This window comes from Euleptes europaea, chromosome 3 (genome assembly GCF_029931775.1).
Source record: "Euleptes europaea isolate rEulEur1 chromosome 3, rEulEur1.hap1, whole genome shotgun sequence".
NCBI lineage: Eukaryota > Metazoa > Chordata > Lepidosauria > Squamata > Sphaerodactylidae > Euleptes > Euleptes europaea.
Genome location: NC_079314.1, coordinates 37,827,546 through 37,853,965, shown reverse-complemented (window position 1 = coordinate 37,853,965; position 26,420 = coordinate 37,827,546). Strand labels below are relative to the sequence as shown.

The following is a 26,420-nucleotide window of genomic DNA, read 5'->3' as shown; positions in this document are numbered from 1 at the left end:
TCCCTGAGAGTAAGCTATGATTTTCTTCTTCGGAGTAGTCCTGCTCACTTGAAGGACTACCTCGTCCCATATTATCCAACCCTCCTTTTAAGATCTGCCTCAGAAGCCCTGCTCTCTGTGCCCCCGCCTTCAGAGTTGAGGTGGGTGGCAACCAGAGACCGGGCTTTTTTCAGTAGTGGCATCTCACTTATGGAATGCCACTACTTGAGACTCACCTAGTACCTACGCTGCTTTCTTTTAGGCACTAGGCTAAAACACATCTTTTTACCCAGGCTTTTAATTAAGGGGTAGATCTTTTAACACTATTATTTTAAGCTGTCTATGGTCTGTTTTTGACCTATGCTTTTATGTTGGACTGCGTTTTTTATGCTGAATTTTAATTACTATCTTAATATTTTGGTTTTATTATTTTTATTTTGTAAGCTGCCTTGGGCAGGTTCCTGGAGAGCTGGCATGTTCTAAAAGCTGCTCTGAGCCCAACCTTTGGGTTGGGGAGGACGGGGTAAAAATGCAATAAATAAATGTTCTAAGTAAATAAATAATAGCTAGGAGTGGACTTTAAGTAGCAACAGGATAGAGGTTTTAAAATGATGGTGGTGGAGAAAGTCTCTACAGTTTGAGGCCACTCAAGGAATTCAATTAGCATCACACACAAAAAACACTTCATAATTATATTTAATTTTGAACCTGGTCCCCAGCATGTGGATTAAAAAAAAATCACCCAATAGGACCAGGTGAGATGTCCGAAACGTAATCTGTACTATAAATAAGTACATTTTTAAACAATGGAAACCTTTAGAAGCCCCTAAAACTGGAAGCACACACACCGCGACTTTAAAATTTTAACCAGTCAGCAGAACCAGGCAATTCAAAAGAAAAATAAAGAGCAGCTGAGAGGAGGGGGAGAAAAGAATGGCAGGAGAGTTGGGGAGGGGGAGAGAGGAAGGCAGCAATGAGGATGGAAGGAAGAAGGGGTGGAAACAACATACAAGGCAGAATTGTGGGGATCACAAAGGCATTTGTATTGTATTGAGATGCAATTGCCATGATATTAGATGGTCTTCAAAATGTGATCTGACAAGTTTATGGAGGATAGGTCTACTAGTAGCTATTAGCCAGGGTGGTAAAATACAACTACCATGAACATGAGAGGCTGGAGAGAAGCAACAGGGGAAAATATTGCTCTCATGCCCTACTTGTAAGCTTCCCAGGAATGAGGGACCTTTGGTTCAACCCAGCAGGTCTCTCCTTAACATTCTTAACTTCCCAGTGCATTGTGCCTTTTATTTTTTAACTCCTGACACACATAACAAATACAGAGTTGTGTCTAGCAAGTGATAAATGAATGCAGAAAGCACTTCTACCGAGAGTATTTGCATTATAGACATGCATTTTTTTATAAATAAAAGTCAAATGTGAGGTCACACTTTCCCATCTTTTGCTTGTAAACTAAATCAAATTTCTCATTCATGGAAACAGTGAAGATGTCTTTCCATAGCCCAACTCGTCCTGAAATAAACAAAAAAGACATAAATTAGAGTGAGGATGCTGTAAGCAAAAGCAATTATGCCTCATCCCAGTACAAGGTAATGAACAATCATTGGCAAATTACTGGCCAATATCTCAGCTACTATTGTTAAGGAAAATATAATACAAGAAACTAGTTAAATGTCTATTATAATTGGTAGAACCCGTCTTACTTTGCACAGGGACACACACTGTACCTCCTTCAAGAAGTCTACTGGACAAAGCCCATCCATCCCCTCTGTGGATAGTTTAGCCTCCATTACTTGTTCACTGTATAGGTAATTGGTGATTGGTGAGCTTTGTTCCAAAAGCAACATTGCCTTCAGGTACAGACAGAGGACTTTTTGGAGGACTTTCATTCATAGGGTCGCCATGAGTCGGAAGCGACTTGACGGCACTTAACACACACACCCAGAGACAGCGAGAATGCCCTCAAGCGCTATCAATAACATGGATGAACCACAGGCAGTGTTTTTCTGAAGACCTCAACAGACTACATATTGGAAACTGAAACATGAAAGGAACATTTAACCTCATACGAGTTAATATCTAATCCCACCCTTCCACAACGACTCGTTTGTTTTATTTTATTTTTTAATTAACTTCCTTCCCCTACTTTATTCACAACTCCCCCTTTATGGAATATAAAACATTAACTGTTGAACCAGAGAAAGTCTGGAAAGTGTTAAACAAGAAATAAATTTTTTTTAAAAGATGGGTGACTCATTGAAGGTCAAATGTTGCCCTCTTTCAGTTGTGTCCCAGATTGCAAGTTGTTATTCCCCCACCCCAAAGCTCAGTGGGAAAAGTTGCTGAAATCTGACCCAACCCCTTTCTGCTGACATCCACTAGAATGACTTAACATACAAGAATATGTTTAGATTCTGGTCCTCACTGAAAAATCACTATTGGTTACTATTCTACTTATGGTAGAACAGTAGGTGAATTATTATTCTGTGTGTGTGTGTGTGTACTCACAGCTGTCCTATGGTGACCCTATAGGGTTTTCAAGATGTTGGGAGGTGGTTTGCCATTGCCTGTGGGCTGAGAGTTCTGAGAGAACTGTGACTGGCCCAAGGTCACCCAGCAGGCTTTATGTGAAAGAGCAGGGAATCAAACCTGGTTCTTCAGATTAGAGTCCGCTGCTCTTAACCATTACACCAAGCTGGCTCTGTGGATTATAATATATCTTCTTTATTTTAAAAAATGGCTGGAAGGATGGTTGTCTATAATTCAAAGCAATGGTTCTGAGACGCAATTGAGTAGTTTATCAAATGCTGAAATGGTGTTCTGGTTGTACTTGGAGAAGAAAGTACCTTGCTGTGACTTTCAAAAAATCCTTACCAAGTTACAACCTCTGTAATGGCCATTATTTGTACACATATCCAAAGTGGAGAGAACTTTTTTCTCACTATCCTGTAATACTAGGACTCATGGGCACCCAGTGAAGCTGATGGGCAAAATATCCAGGATGGATAAAAGGAAGTACATCTTCATGCAACAAGTAACAAAACTGTGGAATTTTACCACCAATGGACATAGTGATATCCATGAGCATGGATGGCTTTTTAAAGGGCATCAGGCAAATTCATGGAGGAGAGGTCCATCAATGGTTATACGCCATGATGACTAAGGGGAACTTCCCTATTCAGAGGCAGCGGACCTCCAAATACCAGTGCTGGGAGGGAATATCTGGGGGAGGCTTTCATCTCTATGCCCTATCTGCTGTCCATCCAGGGCAACTGGTTGGCCACTGTGTGAGACAGAATGCTGGACTGTTCTGATCCAGCAGGGTGCCTCCTCTGTTCTTAAGAGCAGGTTTGCTGTGCCACCCATGACTTGGCCTATCAACTGCATTACGATGACAAAGCTCTCCTGCTACTCTTTGCTCTGCTCTCCACCTCACTCTGTCCTAGACTCTCCAATTCCAACCCTTCTTTCTGCCAATGGCTCATTAGCATTTACCGGGGTCAGGGGTCGAAGGAATACCGTTTTTAAAACCTGATTCTGTATTTCTCTGGCAGAGCACCATCTTTACCATACAGTTATTACAATATAGATTAAAAAACTAACACGTAATGTAGGTAAGCTCTTGGGACCCTTGCAACGTACCATGTCATGCATGTGACTGATGTACCAGAGTGAGAGGGCCTGTATGGCCTGGCTGTGCTGTAGAGTGAGGCCTGGATTTCAGGCTGCCTCTGTCCTCCCAGGGCAAGGCCCACTCCTGGACTCAACATATATCCCACACTGCACACTTGAGAGATACCAACTCTTTCCTTGAGCATGACTTGCGGCACACTTGCTGCAAAAGGTTGACTGCCACTATGCTTTGTATGATAACATTATGCTGGCATCTGTTTTTTTCAACCACAGGCATGGATAGCTGGTCAAGAAGTCACCCACCTGGATTCGCGAATGGATTCCTGACACTGTGATTTGTGATGGGCATGGAACAAATGTAAGGAACTTAAGCAGAAAGTTCTCTTCTGAGTAAAGGTCAATGAGCTAAAAAGGGGGGAAATGAATGAAAACCAACATAAAGCAAATAATAAGATAAATATAATGGATAAATTAAATATAATTTTAAAGCAAGTTCTTTAGAGTTTAACTCGGAATTTTAAATCACAATGTAAAAAAAGAAAGAAGAAGAAACGACATCTTTGACATTTAGGTTGATGCTCGGGGAAAAACAATTGTTAAACCACAGACAGAAAACAAATGAATCAAATACTCTGGGAGGAAAAGTCCATGCCAGATGAAATTAATCAGGGGAATGAACCATTCAGGGTTCCTATTAATGGGTACCCCAGTTTCATTTGTAAAGTGAATGCATATTGGCTTCTTCTTACAACCCAATATACACATGTATATGCAGAGTGTACGTCCAATCACTGTAACATGTACAGGGCTAGTGAAGGGCACAGGAATTCTGTGTTCCATCACATCGAGATTGGCCCTCTGGTCATACCACCTTCAGCATGGACAAACCTAGCACTTCTCTCCAACCCCAAAGACTACCTGGCTGACAAGACACTCATTTCCCCTCTGACCCCATTAGACCTTGTGGAATGGCCTGCTTGAGGAAGCCAGGAAGGCTCCCATGCTTTTGTCTTCCTGCAAACTATATAAAACAGAATTGTTCAGGAGGACATTTTTACAAAGGGAGTTAGGGCTGTAGTATAATGGAATGCCTCTGGAAGGTGATTTTATAAAGAGAACAGTGCATAATCTATGCTATAGTTCATTGTATGTATTATCTGTTAATTGTATGCATTGTGCTGCTGTTACCACATTGTCTTCTAATTCTGTAATTCCATTCTCTGCATTGTTTGACAATTCACATCTAACACTTTTATGCATTGTTTCTCATTTTTGTAATCCTAGTCCTATTGCACTCTTTATTAGATATCTCACGGTGTCATGCAATTTGATTACATTGTTTTATACCATGTAATCCACCTTGAGTCTTAGTGAGAAAGGCGTGTTATAATTTGATTGATTGATTAATTGACTCCCAATATCGGCTTCCTGTGAGAGTCTCATGAAAAGCCAGATGACTGAGCTAATCCACACATTCAAAAACATCAGCACATGGTACAGCTGTTCTGGATATGGACAGCAATTGCATTTTTAAAAGCTCCTCTGTGTGAAAGCCTGTTTGTAGAAATCCAGCATATCTTGCAACCATCCTGACATAATACATAGGCATTGTTTGGCGTTCTTTGAGGCAGGAGGCATTTGATTGTATTATACAGTCTCCCCATAAATATTCTGACATGGTATAGTCTCAGAAGGGTTGCACCACATACTTCTTCTGAAGAAGACTGGCTTGTTTCCACAGTAAACAACTGATGGCATAAAAGGTTGTAGCATTTCCATCACACTCCCCATATCTGGACATGACATTATTGACAATTGGTAAAAACACCTAGGACCTTCACCATCCATCCTCTCTGCTCCTCCAGCTTACAAATGTTCAGGATATATCATATGCATACCCCTAGAGATATGGAGGCGGGGGGGTATGACTATATGAGTGTGCTTTTGTCCAAATAATACCCTTTCTTTTGTTTACTACAGAATCTGTCCTCTACCTTCAACTTTTATTTTTTCCTGCCTCTCAGACAGCAAAAATTAAAGGTAGCTGTCATAGGGCAGCCTGCTGAGGCTTCCTCAGACGAAGAGGACCTTGAAGCAGGAGGCAGTGGAAGAAAGGAAGAGCAGCAAGCTGTGCAGGCACAAACGGATGAATGTTCCCAGTGCCTACAACCACCCAGGGCAGGGGATTCACCTGTGTCCAGCAGCAGCCCTCCACAGTCACTGGAACAGCAGTGCCAAAGGTGCAGGACACTCCTACTCGAGCGTAGAAGGAGTTCTAAATTACAAGCACTACTAAGATCACTGCCAGCTGACAGCAATGGGAATAATGAGCTCCCTCCAGCAGAGAGTGCTGAGTCAGAGGAACCAGCAACAGCTGGTTCCTCTTAGGCGTATTTAAGCAGACACTGGCATCCAGGCTGACATGGGAACAACTTGTTATTATTACATTGTGTTCTCTTGGTTTCCTGATTATTTCTGAGACTCTCATGGCTTTGACCTTGGAATGGACTGACTTGGCTTTTGATATTGATCCTCAGACTGCTATCTGACTATGCTACTTGCTTCTGGCTCTCAGGCCCGCTGACATTCAGAACAGTAGCACAGCATGCAGCAGTTTGCAACTCTTTCTCAAGTACTAGTCAAGTACTTACAATTTTTATTTTATTTACAAAAATATTTATACTTTTAAATCCTACAAATATGCCAAGTTTTATATGCTAAGTTACAAATGATTCATTTTATGTTGTTAAACCATTAAAGACGCTCAGGTGAGATAGAAAAGTTCTGCATATATTTCAGTCATCCCGTTCCCCCCCCCCCCGCCCGGCATTTCTCCCCCATTGCTTCAACATTTCTGGAAATTTTACATCACGACATACCCCTGCCAACAGGAAGAGCTTCTGCATTACAGCATTGGTCAATGAGCTGGTGACAATGCTCCACCATGGATTCCAACTGCGCTTTGTCATAAGAGACACCCAAGAACCTTGCTAGTTTTTCAACCATAGTTGTAAGGTCCTGTGAAAAAAGATGATGCACATGTGCTTATAAAAAGGCAGGCCAAAGGGGGATACTGTTAGAAACAACAAGCTACCACCGTAAGTTACTGAAAACAGCAGCAGTAAATGAAGCATCTAATTTCTCATTTTCTAATTTCTAACATGAGCAGCGGAGGCTAATCTGGTGAACTGGATTTGTTTCCCCACTACTACACATGAAGCCTTCTGGGTGATCTTGGGCTAGTCATACTCTCTCAGTCCCACCTACCTCACCGGGTATCTGTTGTGAGGAGGGGACGAGAAGGTGATTGTAAGCCGGTTTAATTCTTCCTTAAGTGGTAGAGAAAGTCGGCATATAAAAAACCAACTCTTCTTCTAATTCATATTATTACAGTGCCATATAATGTTATGAGTATTCAGGTCAGCTAGATATGGTGCTGGACACTCCTAGACTGATCTTTCTAGGGTTGTGAAATGTTCATGACAAAGATACCCTGTTGGGACCAGCCCAGGATTTATAGTTTCTTTGACTGACTTGGGTCTCTCTCAAATCGAAACTGGCCCAACACATGAATGAGGTCACACTCTGGGTTTACTCTTTTGCACTGAGCCTTTGATGGAAGGTTTGCTTTCAGGGCTGGAGATTCGCCCTGAATCATGGTCTGACTATTACCCACTTAAAGCCAAGGTGAATGTGGCTCCAACACCCAGCATGAGAGGGGGCCTGGTTAAAATATTCCACCCTCGGAGGCTCATGATTCCTACTGGATTCCAGAATGCTCTGGGGGGTTTTAGGAATCGAAACATGTTTTCTGTTGAGGCTGCGGTACAAGAGCAGAAAGGGCTCCCCACATTTGATGGAGTTCAACTGACTATTGCTGAGTCAGTTAAAAGCCTTGGGTTTTTACTAGATCCAACCTTATTATTGGAGAAGCTTATTAATACAGCTGCAAAAAACACTCTCTACCAACTCAGCCTAGCCTGTGAGATGGCCCTTTATCTTGATAGAGCTGATCTGGCCACCTGGTTATGTCACAGTAACATCAAGACTAAATTACTGTTAATGCACTGTGCGTTGGTCTCCCCTCAAAACCCACATGGAAACTCCAACTGGTGCAGAATGCGGCAGCTTAGATATTATTGGGAGCTAGATGGAGAATGCATATTACTCTCATTCTGCAGACTCTCCATTGGCTGCCCATTTGTTACTAGGCTCAATTTAAGGTATTGGCTATCACATACAAAGCCCTTCATGGCTTTGGTCCCTCTTATCTGCGGGACCACATCTCTTCCATGCTCTCCCACAACAACTTCGCTCATCTGAGGGCTTTCTGCAGGTGCCAACCTACACATGGGCAAAATCATCTACTGCCTGTACATGTGCTTTCTCCGTTGTGGATCCCACCTTATGGAATGGCCTGCCTGAGGAGGTCAGGAAGGCTCCCCACTCTCCTAGCTTTCTGCAAGCTATGCAAAAATGAATTATTCAAGAAATCCTTTTGCACAGGTAATAGGGTTGCACTGTACAAAATAGTTTACTTGGATAAATGATTAGGGGCTGTAGTCAATACTGCTGTGTATACCTTACTGTGCCCTGACCTGGATGGCCCAGACTAGTCTGATCTCGTCAGATCTCAGACGCTAAGCAGGGTCAGCCCTGGTTAGTATTTGGATGGGAGACCACCAAGGAATACCAGGGTTGCTGTGCAGAGGAAGGCACTGGCAAACCATCTCTGTTAAGTCTCTTGCCATGAAAACCCTAAAAAGGGGTTGGCATAAGTCGGCTGCGACTTGACGGCACTTTACAAACACACACACATATCTTACTGTAAGCAGGATCCTATTATGTAATTTCTGCACCACTTTATGTGTCATGTTAATATTTAAGCTGTGCTTCAGTTCTATCTTTTAGATTTCTGGTTGGTTCCAGACTTCTACAATACTAGTACATTGCTTATTGAATGTTCTGTTTTGTTGATTGCACAGATCCACTATGTGTATTCTGCCTTGAGTCCCTATCAGGAAAGCAGACTATAAATATAAATAAATAACTGCTCCAGCTAGAATCTGCTGTGGAAGTCAGGCCTTTCCTTACACTAGGGCTGCCAGGCAAGGCCTAGCAGGCAGTGGGAGACCCAGGGACATGGGGGCCAGTGTCAGCAAAGACACAATGTTATCTTTGGGAAGGGGATTGGAAGTGACACCATGCCTTTCTAGGAGTCACTAAAACCTCTATGGTACAACCAGAAGTGATGTCATGGTGTTGCCAATTTTTTAAAGCTTAATTTTCTCCATCTGGCTGCAGCAGCGGGGAGCAGGGGATGGGAGATCCTCTGCCCCTTGCTGGCAGGAATTTAGCAGCTCTGCCTTACACTGCACTATCTAAGTGTGAATTTAGGTTCCAAATTCCAATTGCAAAGTGGGACATGTTCACACAGACATGCGCCTAGGATACATGCTTATTCTGAGAACACACAGTTGTTTGTTTATTTGTTACGGCCAATGGCCAGCATATGAGAACACACAGTAACAAAAGGCACTTGTGTACAGTTAAAAGCAGGACAGAAAAAATTATTTATAATATTTAATAAATATGTTGCTTGGCAAACCTCACTGAGCAAGGAAATGCATCATTTAAAAGGCCTTCCTCTGAGCTTTCTGAGTTTTCATTGTCATTTATCTTATCTTATCCATCTTCTCTATTTATTTTATAACACATTGCCTCCTTGCAGAAATTCTGATGGCTTATACAAGTCATGAAATGTAATCAAACAATAACCAATGAAGGAAAAAGCTTGTGAGAGAATACCAGCAGAGAAAAAATGGGAAATTCCATAGGCAATAAGGGAAGGGAAGCATTTACAGTGTTTGTAAAGTCTTTACCTTGTGCATATCTTCATACTTGAGAAAAAGAACATTGGAGTCCATATGATGTTCCCAAAATTCTTGCACATGTTCAAACCATGAACCATAACCTACTGTGGAGACAGGAAATATAATAGCTGATTTACAAGAGAAATTACCTCTATTCTTCAGAGTCTCCCTTGAACACAAATCATTTTTTTAAAATGCAATTTAATTCTGATTGCTTTTAGAAATGTGATTAATTTATTCCTATTGGGAACTGTAACTGAAAAGAAGACAATGTATGAACCCTTAAAAGAAGTATAATCAAAGTGGGGTTTTGCTACGAGTGAGAAAATTAAAAGTAAAAACTTCCATATACTAGGCCAAGATAGTGCAAGACTTGCACACAAGCACACACAAATGGAAATTGACAGCATGTACAAATATGCTGATGTTGTGTAAACTCGTTAACAAGTCGGAATGCAATCCTGATTTCCAAAACAAAAGTTGAAATGGAAACACATGAGCATTTCCTCCTAAAGTCTCAGACACTGTGGGATCTGGATACGATGTAGGTGGCCAGCCTGTAGCACACACAGAAGAGGTACTGGGAGTTATTAGGGAACTCTTGACAGGAGCTGTAGAACCTATAAGCCTGGCTGTGGCAAAATTCCTGCCTGCCTCTCTCTGGCTGCACTGCTGCTCACTCCCTAACTGAATAAACTAGAGGCATAACAGCATCAGGGCAGTGGAAGGGTCATATATGTTGTGGATAAAGAAAACAAACAGAGATGTATGAAAACATCCATAAACACCATTTGGTGCACCCAGGAAAGAAACCTATACTTTTACTATGAGAGAACAGAGACAATGGACTCCACTGTTAAGAAGGGGAGATGGATAGGTTTTAATATCTCCAGATGCAGCCATAAAGAGCAGTGGGGCAAAACATTATGGGACTGGGTAACAGGGGAATATGAACTGCCACCCTGAGTATCCATCTCAGTGTCTTTAGGTACGTGGTAGAGTCGAGTAAGACAGCCTGGGTCTCCACTGCATGACAGTTGCTAATGTTTGAAAGGGGTTTTTAAAAGACATTTTTCAATGATTTACTAATAAGAAAGAACAATTCAGACATAAAAGGCACTGCCATATAGGCAGGGTTAAAATTTCTTACACTTATCGTTCATAAATCTCCGACAGAATTCTTGAAATGTTCCTCTGTAGCTCATGGTTCGAAGGGAGCGGTGGAACTGGTAATAAGACACGACCAGATCTTTGGGGTTGCGAGCCATATATATTACCTAAGAAAGTGAAAAGGATTCTTCTTGCTGAATTATTCTTTTTCCCTTCCCATCCTGTCCCTCCCCATTTCCATAATGGCTTGTTTTTAATGGCACTGTTTTATGTTGTTATATTATTTTTATCGAAAGCTGCCTCGAGTAGGACTTGGAAGAGATGCCATAGAAAAACTCTGAATAAATAGATAATTTCACAAAACAGCAAATTAGTCAAAGCTGACTTAACAGTTACCTTGGAATTGCCATTGTGTAGATCCGAGGGCAAAAAACGATATGGTAGGTGGCTTTTGATGAGACGAGGAGATGTCAACTCCTGAGTGAAAAAATGGGGAAGGAAAAAAAAATAGACCTTTTGAAAGTGATTAAAGTGCTTCATATACAATATAGTATTTCAATAAACCTTCCAACAACACTGAAAGGAGGGGCAGTATCCATAGTTGGGGGCCAAGAGGCAGCAGTTACCTTGGAGTAAGTTTTGAGAGACTTTCTAGATAACAACTCATGACTTTAAGCACAGAATCAGTTTTTAGAGTAGACATTACTTCCTGCCCTGTCATAATAATCCCTTCTGGTTCACTGTTAGGTGTAGGTGCATGTATATTCAAGAATGTAGTTTTGGTTGACCTCAGATATTATGACAGGGTACACAGATAATCTCCTTATTATGTTGAATCTAAACAACTAATTGTTTTATAGACTACTATTAAAGGTAACAAGCCCCTATGGGAATATTTTGGAGATGGGTTTGTCCTTGATTTGGCAGTATGTTAAAGTCAAATAAACTCCTGCCATTTACGAACCATATACAATATTGTTCATTTGTAATTCAAAAGTCTGCTCAGTGTTTTGTGCTATTTTTATCGTTCCTAATAAAAGACATACAATAAATACACGTTTTTTGCTATCATCTCTGATGGGTTCTAGTATATTAGTCAGAAGTTAAATCTTTACTGGGCCTTAACCCCTTTGTAAAGAAGAAAGACACTGAAATATTTCCAAATTCTCACTGGAAAGACACACAAGCTCCCCCCTTCTCATGTTAACATGGAAGCTCAAAAAAGAGGAAGTGGCATTCAGTTGCTCGCACTTCCTCTTTTGTACCATGTGAAGTTATTTTTGGCCCACCTGACGTTGGAACAAGAACTGTGAACCAACATTTTATGGTTCAGATTGCATTTCACAGAAGCATGTAGGTAAGTGTGTGCTATATGAATCCATATATATATTAAATAAAAGGTTTTAGTAACATTTTAAGTAGAACTGTTACATTTTGAAACATCTTAACACAATAAACCGATTTGCAACATGGAACAAAAAAGAAGTTTTGAAAATGAATATGAAAAAGGGAAATGTAAAATTAAAGCATTTTAAAGAATTGACATGTTTTCAGGAGATTAATTTATACCCTGATGATATCCAACCCAGGCTGGGGATACTCTAGGACTGGAAGTTGTTCATCTATGTTCATTAGCCCGATTTCATCAGGATCGGCTCCTTGGCTCACCAAATATACCACTTCTTGCAACAAACTGGTGCCTGCAAACAAGAGAGAAGACTATGATCCAGACCTCCTTCGACATTATCAGAAAATTAGGGCTACCTTAAGGAGTAATTGTTTGGAAGCAACAATCATATCACCCTACAGGGATTGAATGAGAAATTTTGTAGGACGAATATTCATAGGACAGATAATCTGGATTAAAATATGGTTTAACTTTGAACATACTGCAAGGATCATATTTCATATCAGACAGCAAAACATAGGAAGATGCACTATATTAAAAAATGGCCAAAATCATACTACAAGAAGAAATACTGAACTCACTTTTTATGGCAGTTATTTGTTTTTTCCATTCCTTTAGGACAGGACTTATTGCCAAGTATATATGTTTAAGACAACAGTATAAATGGGACAAAGGCATTGTTAATAAATTTACAGAACAATTCTCAACCCCAAGCCAAAAGTGCTTAGGTTGCTGGGCCTCTACACTCGCACCAATATATCTGAGTCCTGTTAATGTATCTGAAATACACCAGCGGGCAACCCAACCACACCAATGTAAGTGCTTTGCTGGCATGGAAATAGGCAGTACCAGGGGCATGCCTTGGGGCATAGATGGACTTAGTCAACTCCCTAAGCCTCTCCAGCCCTGGTCCTACCCTTGACAAATCTGTAAAGTTAGTGAAAACCCTGCATAGCCCATAGGTACCCATGCAATGGCAAAGTACAAGTTCTTCCCACTGCTGAGCACTGGAGTAGAATAGGGTGCCTGTTGAGAAAACTGCAACTCCATGTGATTTTTCTGATGGGGGAGCAATATGCTGCTCTAGGTAGCAAAGTCAGAGTGCGGTGATTTCTTGTAATACTTGAAAGTGATGCTTCCCACTACTCTAAGGCAACCTGATAGTTTCTTTTCTCTGGCAGTTCTTCCTTCCTGTCTTTGTTCCCTCTGGAGAGGCTTCTTGAAGAAGCAACACACACTCATGGCTACGTCTCCATGAGACAGGCAGGTAATACACTTCCGTGCTCATGCAATCAGCACTAGGGATCATTTGCAGAAATACAGTTTAAGTAGTAGTGATATGATGGCAATGGAATGTTTCTCAATAAAGCAAGTTTTATCTCTTTGATTTTTACTCTGGCCTCCTGTTTCTGTTTATTTCCCTGAAAGTCCTATGCATTGTTACTGTGTTAACTACCTGTATTACAGGCTTTAACAAGCGAGATAAAACCCCCACTATTGCCCACAATGCCATCTGAGTATGTAGTCAATCATAGGTACCTCTCCCCAGCTGCCAAACCACAGCCCCCCCCCACTACATAAACACCTGCCAGGACACCAACAGCTGAGAAAATGGGGTGCACAGCACAGGCCTCTGTCTCTCAGGCCCCTGTTGTGCATATTTAGAGCATGTACCTGTGATGGGACCTGGCTCGGGCCGTCCCACCTGCTGTTCCTCAAAGACCTGTAGAGGGCGGGCCAAGGGAGCCTCCTCGGCCTCAGACCAGTCAGAGGGGGAGTCTGAGTCGGCCCCCTCCTCTGACGAAGCCAGGGTCTCGCTACTGACAGCCGCCAGTCCGGAGACTCCTGGACTTCCCTCCTCACAGGCCTCGGCTTCCCCACCTTATATGCAGGGGGGACCCGGCTCCGCCCCCTGCAGGTCCCTCCCTTACCGGAACTTCCGGCCTGCCGGCCCTCCCCCGGAAGCTCCTTGCCCCGGACGGGCCAGCCTCCCTCCGCCCATTCCCCAGTTGAGCGGCGGCCGGGCCGGCCCGGCCCCGCCCTCCGCGCGCCCTGCCCGGGGCTCCGGTCGTGGCCGGGGCGGAGCGCCGGGGGTCTTCTGGCGCTGCAAGACGGCGGCCCGCCCTGCCAACTGGCCGAGTGCTTCCCCCGGGCCCCTCCCCCGAGCCCCCGCCCGACCCACGTTCTGGTGGGTCGTGAGGGTCGTTGCGGCTGGCTCCGTCCTCCGGTCGTCAGTCCCCGTCGGCGGCCCCAGCCGGAACGGCGGCACCTGCGGGCGAGAGAGGCTTGCCAGCTATGGCGGCGGCTCCAGGACTGCTGCCAGGTTTGTGGAGGTTTTCTCCGGGGCTTTGGATAGGTTCGGGGCGGGGAGAGACGGTCAAGTCCTGGCGGGCCCATCTAGGGGCCGTCTCAGGACACACCCCCCCCCCTCGGCCCGTCTTGCGGTGTTACGGGGTCCCCTTCGAATACCCGGGACATATAGTCAGCGAGGAGGTGCTTCACCCCCGGACAATGCTGTACTGTGAATGTAAATGGCAATAAAGAGATGTACCACCGGAGTACCCTTGCGTTGTGGTTTTTCATCTGACTCATCCACTGCAACGGAGCGTGGTCCGTGACCAAAAGGAAGGGGTTGTTAGTTAGGTAGAACTGGAGAGCCCCTATGGCCCACTTCACGGCTAGGGCCTCCTTCTCGACGGTGGCATATTTTCTTTCGGCCCCTTGCAGCTTCCTACTAATATACAAGAGTGGATGGTCGCAACCGTCGTGTTCTTGGAGTAGGACAGCCCCCAGCCCGACATCCGAGGCGTCGGTATGCACTTTGAACGGCCTATCAAAGTCGGGACTCCGTAATACTGGATCCCGTGACAATGCTTGGCGTAAGTCAGCAAAAGCAGCCCGCCTGGACGCATTCCATCTGAGTTGGTTAGGTTCTAACTTTGTTAGGCAATCAGTCAAGGGTGCGGCCCGACTAGCAAAATGGGGGATGAATCGGCTATAGAAGCCTGCTATCCCCAGGAATCGCCGTAGTTGTTTCTTCGTCCTAGGCAGGGGCGCGGCCTCTAAGGTTGTGACTTTATCCGGCACAGGGCGTAACTGGCCGCTGCCCACGACATAGCCTAAATAGCGGATCTCTTTAAAACCTATATGGCTTTTTGCGGGATTGGCTTTAAGACCTGCTGCGGCCAATGCTCGGAGGACGGTGTCAAGATGGGAGAGGTGTGTATCCCAGTCGGGGCTAAAAATCACTATGTCGTCGATGTACGCTAATGTGAAATCCCGACACTGAGCTAAAACGGTATCTACCATGCGCTGAAAGGTGGCGGCCGCCCCGTGCAAGCCAAAAGGCATCATTCGGAACTGGTAAAGGCCGGAGGGGCATGCGAATGCTGTCTTCTCCCGGTCTGCAGGTCGCATAGGTATCTGCCAATAACCTTTTGTTAAGTCCAAAGCCGTGATGTACTGAGCGCTTCCCAGGTGATCTATTAAGATGTCTGATCGGGGCATAGGGTAGGCGTCGAAGGCGGCGAGCTTATTTACCTCGCGATAGTCAACGCAGAAGCGTACAGATCCGTCGGGTTTGGGCACTAGCACGATAGGACTCCTCCAGGCGCTGCGGGAGGGCTCTATAATTCCTTGGCGTAGCATCTTTGCCACCTCGGCTTCTACGGTCTCCCATAATTTCCGTGGCAAGGGTCGCCAGGGCGCTCGGGCCACTTTCCCCTCAGGGGTGCGGACTGCATGCTCTACCCACGTAATCCGACCGGGCTCTTTATCGAACACCGGGGGCCCTTGTTGTATTAGGTCTTGCACCTGTTGTTTCTGTTCTGTCGAGAGGGAGAGGTCAATATGGGGGCCGCTGGGTTTCACCTGGGTCTCGGCCCAGGGTACGTCCCCTTCCACCAGATCTAACGGCTCTGTCCCCAAATGGCAGGAGTTTGGTTCGTAGTCCCGGCTTATCCATTCCTTCAGATCATTGACGTGTAGTTGTTTCGTTTGCTGTCCTCGAGTCCCGCAGCGCACCTCGTAGGTACATGGACCTAACACCCGGGTGACCACAAAAGGCCCTCGCCACGGGTCACCCTCGCTTGTTCCAAATATCCGGGCTTTTACCAGTACCTGACAACCGACGGGGAAGGTTCTTTCCCGTGCTGTCTGGTCATAATGGGCTTTTTGGGCCTCTTGGGCTTGGCGCAGGTTCTGGGTGGCAATTTCCCTCGCGGTTGTCAGCCGTGCCCTTAACTGTTGGACGTACTCGGACGGCTCCTGTTCGGTGGCAACATCAGTGTTGCCCCTCCATTCCGTTTCTACCAAATCCAAGATGCCCCTCGGTTTACGCCCATATAATAACTCAAAGGGGGCGTATCCCGTGGATGCTTGCGGCGTCTCCCTAACAGCGAAGAGTACGGGGTCGATAAGCAAGTCCCATTGGTTTGGTCGCTCACATGCTACTTTTCGCAACATGGTCTTCAGGGTTTGGTTGAACCGTTCCACTAACCCATCGGTTTGGGGATGCGCTACCGAAGTGAAGATTTGCCGTACCTTGAGCACCTGACACAATTGTCTCGTGATCGCCCCCGTGAAGGAGGCGCCCCTGTCAGAGATTAGCTCGCGAGGTAACCCCACTCGGGCGAATAACTGGACTAGCACCCTACACACCCCTGTAGCCTGCATGCTTCGGAGAGGAACTGCCTCAGGGAAGCGTGTGGCATAATCTACAATAACCAGGATAAATCTGTGGCCCCGTGGGGTTCGCGTGAGGGGCCCCACAAAATCCATGGCTACCCGTTCAAAAGGGGTAGAAATCATCGGAAGGGGGTGTAAAGGAGCCCGAGGGGGAGCCCTATGGGTGTAACGCTGACATTCGGGGCACGAGCGGCAAAAGGCCTTAACGTCCTTCGAAATGGCCGGCCAGAAAAACTTCTCTTGGAGCCTAAGCAATGTGTTTTTCACCCCTTGGTGCCCCGCCCATGAGTGGTCATGACTCAATCGCAACAACTGACCCTGATATTTTCGGGGTATCAATAATTGGGGTCGTTCGCCCCCCCGCGTCTTTCACCACCCTATACCACAAACCCTGCTTGTGTATCACCTGTGGCCACCGTTGTGCCCGGCGTTCATTGCAAACCCTCCCGTCCCGCACGGCGGTCATACCTCGCAGTACGTCTAGAGACGGGTCCTGTTGCTGCTCTCGCTGAAACACAGGATCTCCTTCCCAGGCCTCAGGACTGTCTGAGCCCCTCTCGGCCGCCTGCTGATGGAGGGCCTGTCGGGACGTACTAGGCGGGTTCTCATCTTCCTCGGCCGCCTGGGCCAACTCGGGGATGGGAGCGGTACTGGTAAGCATCTGCCGCATCATATCCGGGAAACAGGGTGCGTCCCGTCCAATCAGGGCCTGATAGGGTAATTGTTGGACCCGCGCCATGAAGACTTCATAGGTTTGTTGCTGCCACTGTACCCGTACCTTTACCACCGGCAGCTGGTCAATGTGTTGATGGAAACAGGACACCGACGCCACCCGTGCTACGGGCAGGTCAGGGGGTAAGAGAGAGCTTAGTATCATCGAAATAGAGGACCCGCTGTCTACGAGAGCTTGAATGGACCGTCCCAGCACCTGTAAGTGGACCAGCAGCGGTGGAGGGCGTGGGCCCCAAGATTCTGCTTGCATAGTTTGCTCCCACCCAAGGTCGCACTCCATCAATGGGCAGTCGCGTCGGAAATGGCCCCATTGTCCACACGTATAACAGGGACCTCTACCGGCAACCTCGCCCGCCGATCCATCCTTCTGTGAACCTCCTTTTGGGCCTTCGCGGGACGAAGGGCCTGCCGGGACGGCCTGGAGAGGGGGGGGTCCCCGGAACCGGCCTACGGGACTAGGCATGGCTCGGGGAAGTAAACGAGCACGGCCGCCCCTCGGCCCTATTCCCGGTGGGGCTTTATAATCTCCTTTGTGGGGTTCACTACTACTGACTCGAGTTTCTAGCGCGGATACATTTTCCAATAAAGTCATCGCCTCTTCCAGAGTTTTGGGCCTGTTGCATATGAGCCACTCTTTGGCACGTAAGGGTACCACCTGGACCAAGTGTTCCAATACTACCCGTTCCACCACGGCATGGCTGTTTAAGACTTCTGGTTGTAACCAACGATCGGCCATGTCCTTCAAAGCTGTAACAAAGGCCCGTGGTGGGTCCCCTTTTCGCCATGTCATGTGGCGGAACTTCTGCCTATATGTTTCTTCGGATATAGCATAGCGGGCCAGGATGGCCTGTTTCAGTTTTACATAGTTAGCGCTGTCAGCTTTCGGGAGTGATTTCAGGGCCACCTGTGCAGGCCCGGTCAAATAGGGACCTATAATGAAGGACCAGCGGTCTTTGGGCCACCCGGAGGCCTCGGCGGTTCTCTCGAAGGCCTCCAAGTACCCATCTATTTCATCGTCGGCCCCCAGTTTAGTGAGCGGGATAGACGGCATTTTGGGACTGCCACCTCCGGAGCTGTCTCCTCCTACCCCTCGGCCGCTTTCCAAGGCCCTACAGAAGTCCCTCACGAGGCCGGCCTGGGCCTCCTGGTGTTGCAAGGTCATTTCTCTCACTAACCTTTGTTGGGCGTCCTGTTGTTGCTGCCAAAGCTCCTTCATCATCTTGTTTTGTTGCTCCATCATCCATTGGCTGAGTTGTCCGACATCCATGGTCGGGGTAGCGGCCTTCTCTGACGGTTCCATGGGTATGCGGCTTGTCCGGGGCACTTGGAACACCGGGGGTCGCAGCCACGCTTTTCCGGGTTTCCAGCCGGCCGGGGTCGGGATATGAGGTGGGGGTCTCTTGGCCCCTCCCCCTATGCCCACATTCTCCACCACTGTGATGGGACCTGGCTCGGGCCGTCCCACCTGCTGTTCCTCAAAGACCTGTAGAGGGCGGGCCAAGGGAGCCTCCTCGGCCTCAGACCAGTCAGAGGGGGAGTCTGAGTCGGCCCCCTCCTCTGACGAAGCCAGGGTCTCGCTACTGACAGCCGCCAGTCCGGAGACTCCTGGACTTCCCTCCTCACAGGCCTCGGCTTCCCCACCTTATATGCAGGGGGGACCCGGCTCCGCCCCCTGCAGGTCCCTCCCTTACCGGAACTTCCGGCCTGCCGGCCCTCCCCCGGAAGCTCCTTGCCCCGGACGGGCCAGCCTCCCTCCGCCCATTCCCCAGTTGAGCGGCGGCCGGGCCGGCCCGGCCCCGCCCTCCGCGCGCCCTGCCCGGGGCTCCGGTCGTGGCCGGGGCGGAGCGCCGGGGGTCTTCTGGCGCTGCAAGACGGCGGCCCGCCCTGCCAACTGGCCGAGTGCTTCCCCCGGGCCCCTCCCCCGAGCCCCCGCCCGACCCACGTTCTGGTGGGTCGTGAGGGTCGTTGCGGCTGGCTCCGTCCTCCGGTCGTCGGTCCCCGTCGGCGGCCCCAGCCGGAACGGCGGCACCTGCGGGCGAGAGAGGCTTGCCAGCTATGGCGGCGGCTCCAGGACTGCTGCCAGGTTTGTGGAGGTTTTCTCCGGGGCTTTGGATAGGTTCGGGGCGGGGAGAGACGGTCAAGTCCTGGCGGGCCCATCTAGGGGCCGTCTCAGGACAGTACCCTTGCACTCGGGTGGTGGAAACCCACTGAGAGGGCACTTGGCCCAAACATCAGATAGGAACAGAGCAAGCAGTTTCACACTTCTCTGTTCACAACCCTTACTTTACCTGAGGACATGAGTATAAACTATGGGGTGAGTGGGGCTCAAGCCCCCTTTGGATTTCCAAGTGGGGGCAATGCCCATTCCGGGCTGTCAGGTCCTCTGGGATTTCCCAGCAGGGGCAATCCCCCCCCACACACACACACTGCAAGGTAGCATCATGAGGCTGTTCCGGCTGTCAGGTTCTCAAGTTCGTTCAGTCCTGTTTGTCTTTGTAGCAACTTAATAAGTTTCTAGGAAGCTAGTTTTGTTTGTTTTTGTAAAGATAAGAGGGGGACGGGACCTTCAGTTGATAATACTCTGTGAAGAGACAACAGAGAGAGAGAGAGAAAGAGCATGGAAGGGGGAAGGGAAAGATCAATCCATCTAGCAATCAGGAGACCTCAGTGGCTGGACTGAAGAACTTATTTCCTGTAGCCTGTAACATAGGGCGAAAACGCATGGTCACTTTATCCTCCTTTAATCCCTGTTTCAGCCAGGATTCAGCCAGGATCGAACGCATGCGTTTCGCCTAATGTGCGTTCGATCCTGGCTAAAACAGGGATTAAAGGAGGATAAAGCGACCATGCGTTTTTGCCCATAAACTCTGCCATAAATACAGCTAGGGTCCAGTAGCACCTTAGAGACAAACAAGACTTTTAGGGTATAAGCTTTTGAGAGGAAATACTTATTTACACAGCAAGTGATCAAAATGTGGAATTTGCTGCTACAGGATGTGATGATGGCCACAGGCATAGAGAGCTTTAAAAGGGGGCTTGGCTAGATTCATGAAGAATAGGTCTATCAGTAGCTACTAGCCATGGTGACATATTACAGCTGAAGCACTTAGAAATTATTAAAAGACACTATATACGTCTGGGGGAAAAACCAAAACAATCAATTATAATACATTTTCGGTAAAAGATCTTACAAAAATGAAACGTGCGTACCAAAAAATCCTGGACGCAGCAAATTAGATCTCTCACCACTATCAACAGATCAGCAATGAAATTAAGTCTTCACCAAAACAAGAGATGCTATACCAGACACAGGCCCAGCACAGGGCAGATACAGTAAAAACGTAAATAGGTTTGAAAAGCAAATCACGTTGCGCTTTTAGTACTTCCTGCATGTTATCAATATTTCAGAAGTGCATCTTAAAAGAACAATAAAGATGTAGCCAGTCGGCTCTAATCTAGCTTTTGCATACCACTGCCGCTTCTGAGCAGTCCACTACATTCAAGGAAATGTTTGCCAGGGCTTCCATTCAAGGAAATGTTTGCCAGGGCTTCCAAGAATCCTAACAACAAAAATGACAATCGAATATTAGAATGAGCAGCTGCAAATAAATATTTAATCCCAAGAACACTTTTCTGGGAGTAAGCCCCATTGAGTAAACTTGAGTAGACCAACTGAGGAATGCCCTGTTAGTTTTCTATAAGTACAATTGCAAACATACCCTATTCTTAGGGTTGCCAGTTCTGGGTTGGGAAATACCTGGAGATTTTGAGGGTGGATCCTGAGGAGGGCGGAGTTTGATGAGGGGAGGGACTTCAATGGGGCATAATGCCATAGAGTCCACCTTCCAGAGCGGCCATTTTCTCCAGGTGAACTGATCTCTGTGGCCTGGAGATCAGTTGTAATAGTGGGAGATTTCCAGCTACCACCTGGAGGTTGGCAACCCTACTTATTCTTGAAGAAGCGCTGGACATTGCCGCACCCAGTGCTACCATAGCATGTGAATCTTGTTTTTGCCACCTGAGAAAAGGGGGGGGGTCAAACTTGAAATTAGGAAACAAATTTTTTAAGTACATTATTTGGACAGAAAAAAGTCTCACAGTCACCATGCCAGTGTATTTGGATATCAAGTAAAAGTTCATAACATTGAAAATAATCTATGCATGTAATAGCAACAAATGACCACCATCTGCAGACACCTAAACTGTGGATTGGGACAACACTGACATGACATTTTTCTGCAAACTTGACGTACTTCCTAGGTTTGCAGAAAAATCAGAAAACTTAAAAAATGGGGGGTTACCTTTTGAAGTGGTGGTGTCTGCCGCCACAGGGATCCACTCAAGGCCCAGCCACGGCAGCGGCACACACTGAGAGCACCTCCGGGCCCAGCTGCGGTGGTAGCGGATGCTATAGCCATTCTGGGCCCAGCTATAGCAGTGGCAGACGCCGAGAGCCACGCCAGGCCCAGCTGCCACTCCTAGACACTGCCGCTGCCACAGGGCTTGAAGGTGAGTGGTCACGCCAGCTCAGCAATGGGGGCAGAGATGGGATTTCCCACAACCCCATGAGTTTTGCGGGGGGGGGGGGCTTGTATATTATAACAAACACATCATAGCATATTAATTATTGCCAACATTAATCACATTTCAACAATAAACATCGAACTGAAACTTCAATGAATGGGCTGGATTCAGTCAGCTTTTTTCCACTCTGTCTCACCTAACTCCCCTTCTCACTGTAGCCCGTCCTACATGATTGATGCCCATGATAGTCCCATGATCCTCAGCATAGGTGGTCAAAGGGGACTACCACCTACCCTTTTTAACAGCAGAAAAGTGAGTTGGAGCCTACCCTATAAATCTACAGTATGTGTGTAAAGTGCAGCAGATTTATAGTGACCCCCATAGGGTTTTCAAGACCAGAGACAGACGTGGTTTGCTATTGCCTGCCTTTTTCATAACAGCCCTGGGCTTCTTTGGTGGTCCCCATCCAAGTACTAACCAGGGCCAATCCTGCTTAGCTTCTAAAATCTGATGGACTAGCTCGGGCCGCCCAGGTCAGGGCATACATACATAGACATTATACTAATCTAATGCTGTAGGTTATTTTACATGAACATTTTCATGCTCTGCATCTGAAGTGAGTAAAACCTTGTCTTTAAAAGTATTTCTCTCATTCCAAAAGGAAAAAAAAAATATTGCATAGGATTTTTTTCCTGGGGAAAAAAAAGAACAAGAAAAAAGGTCATTGTGGACTTATCTATGTAGATAAGGATGTTAAAAAATAGCTTGTCTGCAAAGTAAGTTCATAGTTGAAATTTAAATTGAGACTTCCTGGCTTACAGCTCATTTTCGTAACTCTTCATTACACAAATGGAGACATATTCCTGAACTTACCAATTTACTTCGTTCCCACCCCACTCTTTGATCCAAAACGATTCTCAAGTTAGCTTTTAGAACCTAACTAGATCTTGTGGAGGCTGCCACTGATCTGTGTCTCCCTGGTAATATCTAGCCAAAGAAACATGCAATGCCCTCCCATTCAGCATTTCCCTGGCCCTGGTCTTATTCAGTGGCTTCTATTTACTGGGCCAAGGTGATGGGGGGGGGGGGCATTTGGCCTGGTCCTCAAGCTCAAATTTATACACTTGTTAATTTTTTGGCCTCTGAAAAATTGTAGAATTTAAAAGGGGTCTCAAAAGGGGCATCTCTTTGAGAGGGCCTGTACAGGACACAGGAGAAACAATGGATGCTTATCTTATCTTATCTCCTGACTAAATGGTCTTGAACCCTCTTACAGGCAATCACCACAGCTGAATATTTAGCAACTGCTAAGGTAGTTTTCCAATTCTCATCTACAAGGAAAAACTGGACAATTTTTTTAAATGATAAATTCACGTAACCTATTAAGAGGGAGGAGAAATACCTTTCTCTCAACTCAGACCAGATTTTACACTCCAATAAAATATGTTCTAAGGACTCAAGCTGACCAGATCTATATTTACAAACTCTGTCCGAATATGCTATGCCTGCAACCTGGCCTTCCAGTATGGCCGAGGAAAAAGAATTTAACTGAGTGAGTATAAGTGCTCTTCTATAATGAGGGATATCGATAGGTCTTTTAAGTAGCTCAGAATAACACAAGAGAAGGAAACTCCAAAGAACGCTGACAAGCATACACGCCATGCCTTCAATAAGATACTTGCTCTATCCAAATTCAGTACTTAGGGCTTTGTTTTATTATGTCCATATCTTTATCATCAAATTCTAGCCATTGGAGTCTATTGTTAACTATCACCTTTCATGGCCCCATATAAGAGTCTTTCTCAATAAGATTAAAAATTCCTTTCCCCGCATTGGAGATTTTTTGCTTTAAACAATTAATGCAATGCAGTTGCATTACAAGGGGTTGGGAGGAGCCATACAGCTCCCTAAAAAACAAAAACCTAGCTAGGCTTCCATTTTATTGAAAATATTGTGTCTTCTCACACCTCAATGGACTGGGATGGGAATGAAGACCACAGACTATATGGACTGCAATCCACACAAGTGCATGTTAAGACACACTCTAGGTAGACAAAAGTATATGGGCTGTACTTGCTATGGCATGACCATTATTATCATGTAATTCTGAACTTGGACCTGAAGTGTAGATCAAAAAATCCAAAGATCAGGCCAAAGACAGACAGGGAGAATTTTCCTACAAACCTGATGTAAGCTCTAGGTTTGCAGAAAAACCTGAGATCTTTAAAAGAAAAAAAACAAGCAGTTTTTAAGAAGACCCCAAATAATAGACACAATGTCTGTAGCTTTAACATGAATTTCCACTGAGATCTAGCAAGACCACATTCTGAAATCTCAGTGGCCATTCTGGGGATTGCCAGGCAACCACAGCAATATTTGCCAAGCTTTGGTTTCTGTCAATCTGAGGTGGCAAGGAGTGATTGAAAATGGTAAAAGATGGATGGAAAGGAAGGTCGCAGGGAAAGGTGGAAAAAGAAGGAGAATCTGAAGGGGAGAACAATATATGTTCCTGTCATACCACCAATCTATTGCCACTAATTTATTTCTAACTTTAACAGCACCATTACAGCATGAGAACCAACATAGAGTTGATGTAGAGCTGTAAAAGGGAAAAGTCAGTAGTTGCTGTAAAAGGGAAAAGTCAGGAAAAAGTGCACAGAAAACTCCCACTTATAGCCCCTCTGCCATTGCATATGCCTCTACATTTACATTGTACAGATAATCTTTGTGTGGAAGAGAGCCCGAGGGCCAGGCTCAACTCACACCAATACAAGTATTTCAATATCTTCATACCATTTCCTGATTCTCCCTCCATGAGCAGATTTCTCTCATGGAGCAATTTACTACCTGCTTACCTTACCACTCCTCTCCCCTTGTTGCCTCCCCCATGTCAAAGTTTAGATTGTAAACGCTTGAGGTTAGGGACCGGTCTTCTTATACTCTATAGACCACAAGGCACATGGATGGCATATAAATCACAAAACTAATACCTCTTAGATAACAGGAAAGTCTCTTCATCACTTTGCTCTCCCACCTCCCCATTAAACTGACAAGCCTGACAGTTTTCATTCAGCTTCAGCATAGCTCCGTTTCCAGGTTTCTTTACAACTTGGGACCATTTCAACTGATTCTTACGTATATTCAGCAGGAAGCCCAACTTAAATCAGTGGGGCTTGACTCCAAACAGCAATGCTTGGGATTGCAGTTCTAGTCCTCTAAATGCTACCAACAATAATTCTGCTTCCTAAACTGGCACTTATTGGAACTAATAAGGTTGAGGCTGCTTGTGTCAGGTTATAAGGGTCTTTTGATGATCATGGGTGGGTGTCATGTGGACACTGTATCAGACCCCAAAATGCCTAGAACCACAGTTCCAGGTGCACTCAGTGGGACTTACTTCTGAGTAAACAGGCTTAGGCTCACACTAGACATACACGGGAAACTAGGCATCCATTGCCACTGTTCAGTTTTCTTCTGGCATTGCAGGCCAATCCCTCAAAAAGCAGCCAGAATATTTTGCAGGTGCAAACATTAACCCAACAATAAATCCAACAACCCATCTTTGGACAAGAGATGTGCAGCTCTGTTCTATGGCACAGTTCAGGATGAGAGAGAAAGATGCTTTAAAGCACTGGTTCCACAGTACACCTCTGACGCTGTTGATCAGGCACTTAGCTACCATCGCCACTCAGCAAATCACACGCCATCATCTGAAATCATCATGGCGCCCTCTTAGAAGTCATGGGGGGGGGGAATTACTTGGATCCACTTGTTGCTGAAAGGAAGGGCGGTGATGAAGCCTAGGGAGGTGCTACGTGGAGAAGAGCCCTTCCCTCAAATGCACAGCCAAATAAGCGAGCCCTTCCCCACCCACCATTCCTTCTCAACCCCCTCCCTGCAGCCTCAGCCGTGTCTGGTACCTGATTTGGGGTAGGTTATGATCCAGACATCATTAACTCTCACGGGGAAATTGGCGATCTCCTCCATCTTCCCCCTGCAGAAGGGCGGGAGGCGCACCCCATTGTACTCAAAGTATTTGCTCTCAAACTCCCCCGGCGTGCTGGGGGTCTCGCACTCGCTCTCCGCCATCCTCCTCCGTTCCTTCCGCGCGGCCCAGGAGGAGCCAAGGTGCATCAAGGACTCCGACGCGGCCGCGGGGCTCCCTGCCCGTCCTCGGCCCCCTTTGCGCTCCCCACCCTGCACTGCCTTGCGAGGAGGAGGTGGGCGCCGCTTCCCCCCCCCCCCTTCAGACGACGGGGCCAGGAGAGCGAATGGGCTGCGGAGATGGTGATGTCACGCAGCACCGCTCCATAGGCAGGCAAGGAGGGATGCTGCAGCGGCGGCGGCACTCCTGGATTAACCCTCCGCGTGCCGCGCCGCACGCTCTCTTTCCCCACTGGGCGGGGGGAGTCAGCAAGCTGAAGGAGGCGCTGAACTATTAGGCCATTTACGCGTGG

General features: G+C 46.5%; 1 protein-coding gene across 2 annotated transcripts; it reads right to left on the bottom strand.

Moving 5' to 3' along the window:
* Positions 1-1,129: 1,129 nt before the first annotated feature.
* Positions 1,130-26,119, bottom strand: SULT4A1 (sulfotransferase family 4A member 1). Of its 2 annotated transcripts, XR_008933236.1 has the most exons (8): positions 25,884-26,119; positions 12,183-12,313; positions 11,010-11,090; positions 10,654-10,780; positions 9,513-9,607; positions 6,510-6,648; positions 3,934-4,035; positions 1,409-1,509 (listed from the first exon to the last, which is right to left on the bottom strand). XR_008933236.1 is itself a non-coding variant. In XM_056846963.1 (7 exons), exons 1-7 carry the CDS (start codon positions 26,095-26,097, stop codon positions 1,397-1,399), a joined length of 900 nt encoding a protein of 299 aa, XP_056702941.1. In that variant the 5' UTR covers positions 26,098-26,119; the 3' UTR covers positions 1,130-1,396. The 2 variants fall into 2 exon arrangements, 1 of the variants encoding a protein (XP_056702941.1); XM_056846963.1 differs by lacking the exon at positions 3,934-4,035 and having other exon boundaries at positions 1,130-1,509.
* Positions 26,120-26,420: the final 301 nt, after the last annotated feature.

Coding starts and splice junctions, on each gene's coding strand:
- SULT4A1 (XM_056846963.1), bottom strand. CDS start 26,097: ATGCACCTTGGCTCCTCCTGGGCCGCGCGGAAGGAACGGAGGAGGATG. Junction 11,091..12,182: donor CTGGGTTGGATATCATCAGG/GTATAAATTAAT, acceptor TTTTTCACTCAG/GAGTTGACATCTCCTCGTCT. Junction 9,608..10,653: donor GAGATTTATGAACGATAAGT/GTAAGAAATTTT, acceptor CTGTCTCCACAG/TAGGTTATGGTTCATGGTTT.